At 42.3% G+C, this 14883-nt stretch overlaps 1 protein-coding gene across 24 annotated transcripts in view; it reads left to right on the top strand.

The window, feature by feature from the left end:
• Positions 1 to 1538: 1538 nt before the first annotated feature.
• CADPS2 (calcium dependent secretion activator 2) overlaps positions 1539 to 14883 on the top strand; it is a 294985-nt gene continuing 281640 nt past the window's right edge. For 18 of the 24 annotated variants that reach the window (XM_042018158.1, XM_042018156.1, XM_042018147.1 and 15 more), the window contains exon 1: positions 1540 to 1993. In XM_042018158.1, the coding sequence (XP_041874092.1) occupies positions 1670 to 1993 (324 nt within the window). In that variant the 5' untranslated portion in view covers positions 1540 to 1669. Of the gene's footprint in view, positions 1994 to 14883 lie in introns of all 24 variants that reach the window. The other 6 variants (XM_042018140.1, XM_042018137.1, XM_042018148.1 and 3 more) reach the window with 2 other exon arrangements.

The following is a 14883-nucleotide window of genomic DNA, read 5'->3' as shown; positions in this document are numbered from 1 at the left end:
TTCCCTGACTACCTTTCTGCATTTCACAGATTTTGCCTGCTACTGTCAGTTAATGTTAAGCACACAAGCCACCTATATAAGTAGCCCACCTATTTCTGTATGACTGCTACCTTTGCACCCAAACTGTGAAGAAAGCCTGTGTGTTTGTTAGCAGGACTCTCCCTCAGTGTTCTCCTAGTTCCCCTGGTAGAGATCAGAGGCAGAAGAACTCAGACTCTTAATGCCTAATGCTGCCATCTAGCTAATAGCTGCTGCCCACAGCAGGAGGAATTCCACCTTCTGAGAGCTGGTTCACTAGAGAGATAACTGACAGCTTTAAAGATCCTTTCCTAAATTTGCAGTACTGGGCACTTCAAAATATTGATAAAGGACTAGAGTACTTCACCACTCTAAACCCAGTCCAGCTCATACAGTGAGAATTGGGTTGGCTGCCTGAGTTTGTTGTGTTTTCATCCAGGGCTTTGAAAACTTGCCACTGCTAATGAGCAGGGCCCAGAGCAGTGCAGACACAGCCTCAGCTGCCATCGTTTTAGAGCAGCATAAAGAGTCATGGCCTTTCTGTGTACCAGTCCATCCCTCCAGCCTTTGTCCTCCTAGTCCCTGATACTTCCCTATTCAGTAGTTTCCCTTGCCCTCCCAGAGTGTGGATGTGTAGGGAGTGAGAGAAGGATTTGTTGATCCACAGGAAATCTGATGTCCCTTCCTTCCCCAGGCCTCCCTTCCCAGGAGGACCTGATCAGACTCCAGAAATTTGGCTCTGACATGGTGAAGTCCTTCTTGTTTAGAGAGTGCTAGTGGTAGGCTTTTGTATGTTTGCACAGCCTAAACTGTGACAACAACCACTGTGATTATGCACCTGTCTGGATCCTCAGACAGTCTGGAAAAACGATTTCAGAGAGATGTGGCTGCAGGCTTTCAACAGAAGTAACCTGCGAGAGCAATGTACACTTCAGCATCAGCCCGCCCGCGACCTCAGAAACGCACGGTTTTGGTGGCTTCTTTTTCTGGGGTCATTTGAGATGCCTCTCGTTCCCCTGCCAACACTTGGCAGAGGATGCCAGCGAGGCTCGGGGTCGGCGGCGAGCACAGCCCCCCTCTCCCCTTCCAGCAGGGAGTCCCGCCGTGTGTCCGAGCCGGCTGGCGAGCGGCGGGCGCGCTTCCCACGCCGGCCGGGACGCGGGGCAGGGAGCACCGCACCAGCCGCTGCCAGGGCCGGCAGGGCCCGAGCGGAGCCAGGGCTCCCCTGGCCCGGGCTGCCCCTGTCGTTGGGACCGAGCCGTGCCGTGCCGTGCCGAGCCGTGCCGTGCCGAGCCGTGCCGTGCCGTGCGCTGGGGTGCGGGGGCGGGTGCGCAGTTATGGCACTCACACGCGCCTGCCCGACCCCGTCCCGGGCACCCGCGGGCCGCTGCCTTCGCCGGAGCGGGCGGAGATTTTAGCCCGGCCCCGGTCCCGCCTCTGCCTCCGCCGGGAGCCGCTCGGAGCAATTCCCACGGCAACCTAGGCTCGACCCCCTTCCCAAACCCCGCCTCTGCTCCCCGCCCCGCCGCTCCCGCCCGGCGGCTGCCGCCGGTCGGAAACAGTCCGTGTGTAAACTCGACGTGTCCGGAAAGGTGCGCGGCGCTCCCCGCCTCGCTCCGAGCCCGGCCGCGGGGCGCGCCCGCCGAGCGCGATGCTGGACCCTTCCTCCAGCGAGGAGGAGTCCGATGAGCTGCTGGAAGAGGAGCGACGGGACGTGCTGGTGGCGGCGGGCGGCGGCTCGCCGCGCTCGCTGCCGCCGCCGCCCCGGGACTCGCGGGGCAGGGAGGCCGGGGCGGCACGGGCAGCCAGCCCCAGCCCCTCGGTGCTGAGCGAGGGCCGGGAGGAGCAGGAGCACCTGCAGCGAGAGGAGCGGGAGAAGCGGCTCCGGCTGCAGCTCTACGTGTTCATCGCGAGGTGCATCGCGCACCCCTTCAACGCCAGGCAGCCCACGGACATGGCCCGCCGGCAGCAGAAGGTGAGCCCCCGCCTCCCCGCTGCCCTGCCCCGCCGTTCGCGCTCGTCCCCCGCGGGCCATCCCGCGCGCTCCGTGCCGCTCGCCGGTGCCGCGCTGCCGCCGCCGCGGCGCTCCGGCCCGCAACAGGTTGAGCGGGGCCGCGGCACCGGCCGGGCACGGCACGGGGAGCGCCTGCCGGAGCGCTGCTGCGGGGCTCGGTGTCAGCGCGCCTTGCCCAAAGCACACCCTTTATCTAGAAATCCGTCAGTCACCAGGGGTGAAGTGGTTTAAGTTTTTAGAGTTGCGCTCAAAGTCGCCGTGCGAAGGGCACAGGGGCGCAGGGCGCGGGCGCGGGGGCCGTTCTGCGGTGGACGATACATTCCTGCTTCTCGGCGCTGCCTGATGGATTGAATTAAACCTTCCAGAGGTGCCTCCTGCGAGTCGCGTTCTCACCGTCTGTACCCAACCCGAACAAATTAAGCCATAAAACACAGGTGAATGACAAAACTATTTTGTTTCATGAATTAACTGCGCTCCCTGTACATAGAAACAATCAGCGTGCATGTCTGTGGTGAGAATGACCTTCTAATGAAGGTTGACCAAAGTTATTCTCTGTGTCTTGTCCATGAAAGGCAGGCTTTTGAGACCTGGCAGGTGCGTGGTCGGTATTTATGCTTATTCTCTCTTACTTTTGAGGTATTGAATAGGTAGAATACTTAAAGTTTTGGATTAAGGCACTACATTTCCAGGTAACTACTTAAAAGCTCAGTTCTTGAAATGTTTGGTCTAAAAAATTGTATCTTTCTTACTTTCAGTTCTGTAAACAAACAAACTAATCCAAAACAAAAGAAACAAACAAAACCCTCATTCTACCTCACTTTTCAGAAAGATAGTGATAGGACACAAAAATGATTTAGTTCTTCTTGGCTTTTATGATCTTGATACTTCCATGTGTCTAAGGGTTTGTAAAATCCAATACTGAATGTTTTGGGGTGTCTGAGGTATGCCTGCTATAGGTAATTGTGTTTAGTGAATTCTCAGACAAGGTAACGTGGCAACATGGCAGTAATAATAAGACTGTTTCTGGAAGACTATTTTGTTTTTATTAAGGGTTAGGTACTTAAACTCTGGAGCCTGAATAGAGACATCTTGTAAGCAGAAAGCCAAAGAAAATCTGAAATAAAAATTTTCACCCCACTGGAAATTCCCTACCCCAAAACTGAATCATCATAGAAATGATATTTTGAAAAGACATCTGGATCCCTCTAGATGTGACTTTCCACCAGACAAAGCCAAAGCAGACTTGATGTAGTGTTGGTATCAGTCTAGGTTCAAGCAGGAGACTGAGAAGCCTCAGGGGATGAGATCCATCCCACAACCTGTCTGTGTGACATGCTCTAGTGCTGCATTGCCCTCCTCTTGATTAAATTTTCCTAATCAGCTTTCAAGTTGCAGCTTGTGGCCATCAGTTGCAGAAGATACTGAGCACTTAGAAGTTCTCACTGATCTAAGTCAGTAAGTATAGAGACTGTTTTAAAAATAACTACTGTATTAATTATTTTTATTAAATGTATGAAAAGAGATTACTGATGTGCTGCAAATGCAGAAATAAAACTGTTGTGGATTTAACATATGAGCAATGAACAGACTGATGGACAAAATTGACTTGATACCTAAAATTAAATGTTTCTCCTGCTAATTACTATTTTTAAGTGAATTCTGGATTTTTCATTAATTACTGTACGTACAAAGAGACTTTTGTCATAGTTAGGAATTTAGCTGCAGAACAAGGATGTCTTGTGTTTTCCTGGTCAGGAAATAGTGTTTTTAAATAAGAAATAACACAAAAAATAATTTTTTCTAGGAGTTGCACTTCTGTCTAGAAGTAATGAAATGCACATAGCCATCCTTCTTATTATTTGACAATTTTGTAAATATTACCCAGTAAATTATTTCCTGTAGGGTAATAGAACTGGTCATGAGTTTTGAGAGTTCAGAAAACCTGCTTTGGTAGTTTGGGATTGCCGAAAGCTGTATGAAGGAGCCCTCTATTATGTGTAATTTCTGTCGTTCGTGCTGCACGGTGGCCCCATGTCAGCTTTGGGAATGGGAGTACAACCACCTGTCTTACTCTGTGTCCTAAGGGAAGATGCTTCTGGAGGTGTGACAGCTGCTGTGGAGAAGAGATGACTGAGAAGGGACCTTATTAATGTATATAAGTGCCTGAAGGGAGGATGTCAAGAGGATGCTCTTCTTCGTGGTGCAGAGTAGTGAGACAAGAGACAACGGGGAGAAACTGATGCACAGGAAGTTCCACCTGAATGTGAGGAAGAATTTCTTTACTGTGTGGGTGATCGACCACTGGAACAAATTGCCCAGAAAGGTTTTGGAGTCTTCCTCACTGGAGATAGTCAGGAGCTATCTGGACACAATCCTGTGCCATGTGCTCTGGGATGACCCTGCTTAAACAGCGAGGTTGGACCAGATGGCCCACTGTTGCCCCTTCCACCCTTACCCGTTGTGTGATTCTATGACTCATATTCAGTGGAATAAAAGTCTGTCTTACTTTCTGAATAAATTTTCTATCTGCCAAGGTAGGGTATGGATATGGACTATTTCTTGACCTCTTGCTCTTTTGCCTCAGTTCTGACTTGTGTGACAGCATGTGGCTGGGTGTCCATTGCAAGCTGGACTGTGGTTCCTTACCTGTGTTAACTGGCACTGTTAGCTACTGCATGCCCTGTCCATCAACAGTGATCCAAGGTATGGTTTTAAATGAGAACCTGTGATGTTCTGTGGTTTCAGCCCCCTGCCTCTTTCTGCTTGTGAACTCCTTGTAGTGCTTTTGCAGTCTTTCAGATACCTGAAAGATACCAGTATCCACCCTGCTTAAAAGCAGAAGTAATTTCTTCTTTCTGCCAGTTCATTTGGCATATTGCTGAGCAAATACTGAGGAATGCAGTTTGCTTTCTTTTTAATGTGGAACATATTATCCAGTAAGGGAATGAGATGGAATTCATATATCAAATATCTTCAACTGCATTGTAATATCAATAAGGAAATGGGTTACTGTATGGCTGGCTTCTTATGTTCTTGCATTAGTATCAGATTAAAATGTACTCTGTGGTATCTTGAAACCACCATACTTAATGGACTGTGTTATACTAATTAAAGAATTTTGAATGCAGGCAATGTTTCACTCCTCTGTTGTCCTTTCTTCTTCCTTCTTTCTTCTTGCAAAGTAAAATTAGCTCTGCTGTATTGTGATAGATAAGATTAACTAAAAAAGAAAATCAAACTTAAGGAAAAAAAAAAGAACTAGCATAATTCACCAGAGTCCATCAGTTCCTCTAACTTGCTTTTAATGACAAATTCAATGTAATTTAGCCCAGGGTTTGCTGAATCACATACTTTTATAATATGGCTGCCTTTTTTTTTTTCGGTCTCGAGGATATGTGATAGAAATACTCTTTTTAAAACTGTTCAGTTAGTTGATGACCTGCTGTTGTATCCTACCCTGCTTTGGTTGCTGGTAGATTTTTGATAGAGAAGGGGGAATAATCTAATATTGGAGGTGTGGAACTGAAGCATGGTATTATTTTTTGAGGTGGGGTAGCACATCCTGATGAAGATGGAGTTAGCTCTACAGAGTAGAGCTAGTATGTATTTAGTAACATATTTTCAATAGATATTTGTGAACATTTAGTCATGTATTTTCCAACTTGTAGAGAAATATTAATGCATCAATGCATTACATATTGTTCTTTTATAAAGCAAAGTTTGTCTGTCCCTGGTTTAAAGAGACTGTCACTTTTTTGTAGTTACCACGTTTTTATGAGTCCTCTCAAACATATTTCACCATTTTTCTCTTCTGCCTCTTCACTCTTCCTCGTTTCTAGTCCCAACAAAAAGAGAAAACAATCATCAGCTAATTCCATTCCTCTTTCTTCTGTTCTCCTACCCCAGCCAAACTGAATCTCAAACCACCAGATTGGATTTGTCCATAGAATGAGATTTAGGTGGTGAAAGAAATTCACTTGTGACTGTCTTCCATCAGGGGAAGGTGGTGAATGTGAACATACACTGAGTCAGGGATTAGATGATGACCCTGGTAACTGCTGTTTATACCAACCAATTGTACATTCATATGTGCCTACCCAATTTTACTCAAGGAGTGTGTGCCAAAGGCAGGTTCTGTATCTGGGAGATGAATTAAAGTTCCTGGGGAAGGAAGGGACAGCAAAGTGCTACAGTTAACTACCAAAAAAAAAGGTGTTCTTCTTATGTTTTTTCTTCCTCAACATTTAAAATTTACTCTAGTAATCAAGTGGCCACACAGAAATCCAAGGCTAAGGGAGAAGTAGCACTCCTAGGCTAAATAAGATTTTGTAATGCATGAAAGGCTTAGTACATCAAAGCTGATAATTCAGGTCTTGCTTTCATAGGTGATAGGTATTAGAAGTAATTGATCTGGCTATGTAGAATTCATAAGTGAGTGAATTTACTTCCTGAATACTTGATTACCTATTTTCCTTCCATTCCTTCTCTCCCGTCCAGCTACTAAATCACAAGTAGATCAAAACCATTGACTTGCATCTAATTCTTGACAGTAGAAGCAGTAATAATCAATAATTTATTTTCCTCTGAATTTTGTGCATTCATTCTTTCCTCTTTCTTGGACTTTATCTGTAAAGGAGAGGTTTACAATGATATGTGTCCACTAAATAACACTTTCAGGAAAATGTTGTTTATGGGGATAGACTTCATTCTCTGGATTGCAGTTTTACTCCCAATGTTTTTATTTCTTTTGTCTAAAGCCCTGTATTTCCTTACTTTTGAGCTGGTGATGTGTATCTCCTTATTTGTTGGCTAAGCATGTTTTGGGAAAGAAAAAATGTCTCTTGGGCTCTGAACATGCTTCATAAGATGTTGTTTTCTGCACTGCTAAAGTAATAGGGAGAGTACATCCAAAGCCATTGTTTTCAGAAACTCTAGATACATTTCAGAGAAAAAGCATAGCTATAAAACTTGTTCATCTGGTCAAAATTGTACTAAAGAGCTTTCTAGGAACATGTCTTCCAATTCTACCTTCATTGTTTCCTTTACAAATTTCAATTCTTTTTGTGGTGTTTAGAAAGTAATTTTAAATCAATTTTATTGCCTTATTTTTCCCCATAATACCTTGTCATCATGCTGTAAGTTGTGTGTAGTTTTTAGTCAAGTGAGTATAGAGAGTTCAGGTAAATCCTGCCAAAGCCCATAATATGGTAGCCTACAGATAGATCTCTGTACATGTTGAGACAAGATTATTCACAAATAGATCTTTTTACCCCTGTCAGAAGTGGCTGTTTGGGGAAGAAGTTGGTTTTGCCTGCAGTAGGAAAGTTGCTCACCATGGGCAATTGAATCAGCCATGGCTGAAGAAATACTGAAGGGTGATGAGAGAATCAAAGCCTTCTTGTAACCAGCCGTAGTAACCCATCAGCGTTCTGTTTTAATCTTAAATTCTTCTTCTGGCCTACCAGCTCAGAATTGATTGATGTGGCTTGGCCAGAAGCTGGCAATGTGCTGGGAAAGCCACGTGTTGGTAAACAGCTGTGTAATGAAGTGATCATGATTGGACAGTCTGCAAACCTGGTCTACTATGATGAAAAATTTATCACTCTCTTCTTTTGCCGGCTTTTTTTTGTTTTCACTGCCTATTTTGCCTTTACTTGCCTTTGAAATTTGATTAGTCACTGTTATTTGATGGGACAATTAAAATTTTTTTTCTGAATATGTGACCTCAGGTTGTTTTTTTTTTTCTGTCACCCACATAGTTTGACAAATGTGTTAACTCTGTTGCCAAATACCCCATTTAAAGTGGCTGTGGAAGACTAGTTACTAGTTTTTTCTACAGCGGAGCTGAGAGGAGGAAAGTTTGAAGGATCAGTTGATTGCCACCGTCTCTGCAGGGACTGTCTGGGGGAATTGTCTGGCTGGGCTGCCTTGCATTTTTAACCCTTTGCAGTTGTTATTCTCACATTGTATTTTGCGTATCTGAACTGCTGTAATTGGTGATTGAGAGGCAGAGATACCAAATCAGCTCATCTTGTCTTTAATACTTTCTCTGACATCATCTGTGAAATATACGCATTGATGCTGTGGAATAACAAAGCTGGGGAAAACACTTTCTTCCTCTCTGAACCACACTCCTTTGCCTGCCTGAGGTACAATATATCAAAATATCAACTTCCGCATACTGTCTTTAACTGTACAGTATTGCCAGACCAGAAAATACTGTTTGGTTGCTAGTTGACTATTCATTGAGCAGTGTATTTCTACAAAAGTAAATTTTCAAGTTTTCCCCTTTGTTCCCCCAGGCAAACCTGTTGTCACCAGTTCATGTTTGGGGACACTACTAACCAAGTGCCTTTCCATTTTCATGCTGGTTATTAGAGTTGGTTTTTCTCTTTCTGGCTTTGTACCATTTTTTTTTTCCCGTAGATGATAATAATATCATAATGATATTAACTTCATGTTGATATCATCCTGAAGTTGCTTTCGGTATGTATTGGTTTGGTTTTTTAATATACCTCTGTATTTGTGTTCTACTCTCCCGTTACCCTTGTTTTTTCCTTGTGTGTAGATGTCTCCTACTTTGCTAGCTTAACATATCCCTGTCTCCTGCTGCTTCCCTTGCTACAAGTGGAAGGCTAATAGGTCAGGGACAAGACTTGCCTTATCGACCCAAGAGGTATCCTTAGAGGAAGATGGGATGATGTGTTGTCTGCTAGGAGAGTGCTTGGCTCGCCTCCTCACCTCTGCTCATTGAGGGGTGTATTTTGGGGTGTTTGTCTTTATGCCTCGACTCTGGTTCTGTATTTAGTTGTACTGAGCCCCAGTTAGTATGTTACTCTGAACCAGGTGCCAGTCTCTAAGGTTTCTAAATGTTTCATTTTGAAGTCAGTTTTTATGTAGGGTTTTTTTGGCACATTAGCTGCAAACATGCCTCCTGTATTTCTTTCCAAGTTACTCCCCTTGCTGCCAGCTGATGGCAGTGGCATGTGCAGGGCTGGCACTCAGACTTCTCTGCAACTTCTGGCTGTTGCCATTCAGGATGGGAGGCAGGGAGAGGAACAGCATCTGCTGGAGTCCTGCTCATTTGCCTAGTGCCTATCTCCAGTGCCCATTTCTGCCTAGAAGTGCTGGCACTGAATTGAAAGCAGCCCTGTTCTTGTGTGTTGCAGCTGATTCCCCCAGGTTTCAGAATAGCAGCTGTGAAAAGGCAGTTTTCAATTTGTTGCTGTGTGTGGGAAACTCTGAGCAGCAGGAGAGATGGAGTGTTTGCATGTCGGTACCAGGCTGCATCAGCTTAAGCTTGCATTTTGAAGGTTATTTTCTCAGCCATAAGCATTGAAGGCTCTTCATTTTGTGTTTAAAATTCTCTAGAAGTTGATGGTACTTGCTCAATAGAATTTATTTCTGGTTCTTATTTATTTTGCAGTGAGGAGATAAAGCATATGCTTCTCTTCAAGTATGATTACTTGTATGCATGAGTTCAAGAATGTTCTTGAGTGTTTTTCCTGTCAGGAAAGGGAAAAGCATTAATTAACAGCATTGTGAAGAATAAACAGAGCTACAGTGAGTACTTCTTTAAATACGTGACCTGGTGAATCAAAATTAGAAAAAGAGGAGGTGATTATACAATAATTTTTCTGCAACTCTGTTTCCATTTTTCTCTCAACCATTAATTATTCATTTATGTTTAGTTGTCTTGTCTGTGGGGTTTTAGAAATAGAGGCTGGCAGCTTCTGTGTAATGAAAGTGCTGGAGGGATACTCAGAGTGATGGTATAGACACAAAATGAATCCTTAGGATAATACTTTGAGTAGACTTGTTTGGGCCATAGACAAGGATGTGGAAGAAAGGACAAATCTATTATATGGGTTTAAATGAGGTCTCTGAAGAGATGGTGTACATCTAAAAAAAATAGAGGAGAAATAGCCATCAGTGATGGAGAGTTTCATGGACTGAGTTGAAGGTGTTGAGAAAGTGTATGGAACTTAATTAATTTTGGAGTAGAGGAACAGTTCAGCAAGGACAGTGACAAAGTTAGAGAGTAATGAATTTGTAGCAGAGAAATCCATTGGTCGTGAGAGTTATGCTTTTCAGTATTAAACAGAAATGAAGGAGGAATATCTTTGGGGTGAGTTTGCAGGAAAGATACTGGTCTAGAAAAAAGGATGATGGTTAAACTGGTAAATACGGGAATAGTCTCAAAATCCGTGTCAGCGTAATACAGAATAGCAAGGGCAAAGAGCTGGTGAGAAGCTGGACTCCATGAAAACCAAAGCAGTGGCATATAGTGCACTGAGGAAAACAGTGGGTTTTTTTCTGCAGAAAGTTGGAGTTGTTTTATATGTTTAGGTTTTTCTAATGGTGAATTCATAAGTTTTCTTTTTCTAAGAAAAAATTCACCTTCAGGCAGTCTCTGCCGAATGTTTATCTTTGTGGCTTTTGCTGGGAAACATCCCCAGTTTGTGCCTATTGCTCATAAATTCCTTGATTTATTTCTAAATTATGTATTCTGAGGCCTTGTAGCAAGGTTATTTCTTATTCAGAAGTGTTCTACAAATGTTTCTCCACTGCAACTGTTTAATACATCAAATACGTATTATTGCTAAAATATTAATATTGACCATTTGATTTTTTTAATTATCTTTGACCTCCTTATGGATGGAGCATAAATAAAGAGAAGAATTAAAAATAAATAAGAAGTTGTTTGGTATAGATCTGATATTAAATCATCTTAGAAATCAGTTCCCCTTTCACTTTCTCTTCCTTCCTACAGTGTCGTTAAAAGGCAGAGGATTTTTCAGTCTCTTACCAGTAGGGATTTAAGAGTAAATAGTGGTATTTTTTGGAGATGGAAGTTAACAAACTCCTTTAGTGGTTTTTTTTTTTTTTGGTAGCAATCTCCAGCTAGCAGTTGGAGTGTTTGTCTGAATGGACACTTAGATTCAGCTTGTGGTAACTCAACTCCCAAGTGCAGTGTCATTGTCATAGCCACACATGTGCTACACACGGTAGAGGTTCTGAGTATACTACTACATGGTTATGAAGTAGCTAGGCATGTTTTAGCTTAAATATTCTGTCATACAAGTTCTGACAATCTTGTTTATGTGAGTTTGTGTTTTTTTCAGCATACTTTGTCTCCCAGATTAATTTACTTTAAAAACACCACTTGAGATTAATGCCAGCTTTTAAAGTTGTCTTTCTCTGCCACCCAAGTTTTTAGGTACTTAATGTTTAGGTACTTAATAACTTACTTAATGTTCCCAAGCATTTTTCTGTGATAATAAATGTTATAAAATGACTAGCTATGTTTTAGGAATATAAGCCTTTTGTTTTACTACCTGGAATATAAAAAAACAAATATCCTACAGTGGTAAGATGAAAATTACAAGATCCAGCAGCGTGTGCATGTATCAATGTATTTTGCTCATGTGTTTCTGAAAAGGAAGTGTCATTCTTAGCTGTGTAATGTAAAGGTAATCTGTTTGTTCTGCAGTCACCCACTGATACCAGACTATGTGAGTATTTTTTTGTGTGGCTCTCTCTCAGACACCCTGAGTGTAGGATGTACGTTACGGGACTTCTGTTAGAGCCAGATGAAAATTTGTTTGTCTCCTCTTTGCCCCCACCACCCATAGCCTGGGATGGGTGGGGGATTTTTAAAGCCTCTACTTTCTGAATCGCCCGGAAGATCAGTGGCATGCTTTGAACAGAGCTGCTGTTGTCTTTGCTTGACTCTTCCTCAAACTTTAATTGGAGCAACTGGATTACAACAGTCTTTCTGCTACTTTAATACACCTTGCTGTTGTAGGTGAAAAACACCATGTAAGAAAGAGAAGTTTCATTTATTTAAAATAACAATAAAATTATTCAGATTATTACTAAATCTCCAGCTGTTTTATGTGTTCTGGATATTTAAACTCTAATGGTTTATTAAAACAATAATTGCTAACAACAGTTAGTCAGAACTCAGTCTGGAATGGCCTTCAGGAGGTCGCAGAGGTGTGATAAAATCAGTAAACTGGTTAAAGCCTCCATACACGACCCTCTTGCTGTACTACAAGCTGTGTCTGTTACAAATGCACTTAACTATGCAGAGCAGCACAAAAGGGAGGAGACTACAGGCTGGCAGGGTTCTGTTTCATTGTACAGATGCACTTTTGTGGTGTCACACTGCTTACCAGTGTAGATGTGACCTCAGAGAGTCAGAGAGATTTAAATGCAGCAACTAACACAGAGTCAAGAAAGAGAGATGGAACCTAAACGAGATAAATAGCACAACAGGGCATCTCCTTTCTGAGCTATTAAAGCAGGACAGCATATGCAATGCAAACATAAAAACAGCTGAAATAATGAAGTAATAAGAGCCTTTCTATGTCTGAAGTTAATTAGGGGCAACAAACTGCCCCTAATTACTGAAAGTGTGGGATCCTCAGCAAAGCTGCCTGGAATACTAATTAAAAGAACTGATTATAAGAAATAGAATGAATAGTTAATGACTAAGAAATCATTTTCAAGAGTATCTTCAGAGAGCAAATAAAGTGCCCTTGGAAAATATTGTGACACCCTGAGCCATCCACTGAATCTAATCCTGCAGATAGACCTGAACTGATTTGCAAGTTTGCTGTGCCTGTGCTTTCCAGTGATGAGACAGGGACTAATAGGGGCAGATTGACAGGTAAAATAGGAATAGTATTTCCATTTCAATATCAGATGCTCTCTTCAAGTATTTTTTTAATGTATGACTCTAGTAGAACCTGCTTATGAAATAGCAATGCTGACATAGTGTATTTTGTTTTAATAGTTGGCTTTGCAATAGTCTGCTACTCATAGACCTGGGAGAGGTCTTTGATGCTTGCAGAGGGCCTCTGGGTAGCATCCTCTGTGTTGATTAGTAGCATGTGTATCTGTCGCAGCTGTTGGCTGTCAAGTGTATGGGCCACCAAATGGACTGTGATTTTTACATGTTATTGAAAAAACAGCAATATGGAAATTATATCTGACAGAATAAAAATTGAAAGTTTAAAGATTTATCTTCTTTTAAAAAACCTGTAAATTAATAAGGCTTTTTTATCCTAAGCAGTTCTTTAAAGGGGCTAATCAGGGGTAAAGGTGCTCATCAGGGGTGAAGTTTTATCCAGGCATCTGTTTGGGTGTTCCCGCCTATTTGGCACTCCTTAATTTATTAATTTGAACTGTTTTTAATAGCCTTAATTCTCAATTACATTGACATATATATAGAAACTTATATTAGGAATAAATAAAAATAAATGCTTGGAAGCATTGAACCGTAGGAGTAATTTTCTATACTGGTTCTAAGTCTCTTCTGGAGGCCGAGGTGGGAGGCTGGAGGTACCCCAGAGTGCTAGGGTGCACAGGAAGGGGGACATGGGTCTTGAAGTAATTAGGCTGTGAGATCAACCCACTGCTGAGTGATGTCACTTTAAGACAGGCGTGACATTTAATTCTCACGGATCGATCGGTGATCATTGTAGTGAGCCCCTCTTTGTGTGGGATTCACGTTCACAGTGGGACCAAATCCAGAACTGGAATACCCATGTCCTTTGTTCTGAGCTTTGGTAAATTCATCTGCATCTCCTTGGTCCCATAAGGTTGTGTGTTGTAATGAACTGATTGGTATCTGTTTGGTCCCATAAGGTTGTATGCTGTAACTCTGAATGTGTTCACATCCTGGAAGGAGGGAAACAGTCAGCTCCTGTGTGCTCAAAGTGAGACCATGATCCATGGCAGAGGCAGAGTCCTGCTACTGGTGGCGCATTCCTGCTTCCCTGCATGCTGTGGTTCTGCCAGATTCTTTATGGGATGTGAAAAGCGTACATTTGTGTGGGGTTTCATGTACATATGTATATAATAAAGGGAGGAGAGAGAGAGTATGTGTGTATGCATGAGAGGCAGGGAAAAAAGCTGTAGGTACTATAGGAGGGGACTAGAATGAGTGCTGCACTGCATGTTATGATCTCATTGGTTTTAAAGTTACGCATTAAGCATAAAATACTGAAATACAAGTTACTTAATACTACTACTTTTTCAGAAATGTCATTTTATTCTCTTTATTGTAGTAGAAGTTGTAAATTGCCATTTAATTTCTTTAAAAACAAATATCACACATTTCCAACCCCCCAAACCAGATCAACAAACCCGACATCCCAAACCCTGCAGATCTGTATTTCTGCCTCAGCTTTTGTGGATGCTTCTTGTAAAACGAAACTCCTAAACCTTGTGATAAAGAAAAAAATACATTAATATGAATTATGTAAATAGTAAAGATTTTATATTTTATTAATATTGAGCTTTTAGAATTGATCTGATTCCTTAGGGCTAGGTCAGAGTGTGCCCTGTTGAAATGAGTGCACTGAATTCCTAGTATTCTAGTTCTGCTCGTTAAGTTTTACAGGCATAAGACTTAAATATCTTGCTTGATTTTCTATTTAGGATGGATTTATACCTTGGCTGCAGACATTTGCTCTCAAAGCATGTGTGTTCTCAGTGTGAAGGATAATTTATTTTCCTAATTTGATTGAATTTGTGGGTTTTTTTCCTATAGTGGAAAAATAATTATTCCAACAGGAAAACAGCTATCCTGATTATGTGGTTAAAAAAAAAAAACAGTAAGAAAAAATTCTCCTGCACTGCACAACTGTATGGATAGTGCTTACCTTTTACTCAGTCTGACTTTAGTGAGGCTACAGAGCAGCCAACACAGCTGTCATAAGTCACTTTTTGGGGAAAAAAAGAAGTTGGTTGATTTTATTTTTAATAGTGATGGGCTTAGGGTGGAGCAGTTGCTTTGTATCAGTGGTCAGACTAACACTGCCTCAGTCAGTGCTAATAAG

The sequence above is a fragment of the Corvus kubaryi genome, unplaced genomic scaffold (genome assembly GCF_017639235.1).
Source record: "Corvus kubaryi isolate FWS band 111438036 unplaced genomic scaffold, C.kubaryi_AGA036_p1.0 137, whole genome shotgun sequence".
NCBI lineage: Eukaryota > Metazoa > Chordata > Aves > Passeriformes > Corvidae > Corvus > Corvus kubaryi.
Note: the sequence above shows the minus strand (reverse complement) of the source record. Positions and strands in the feature narration are given on the sequence as shown.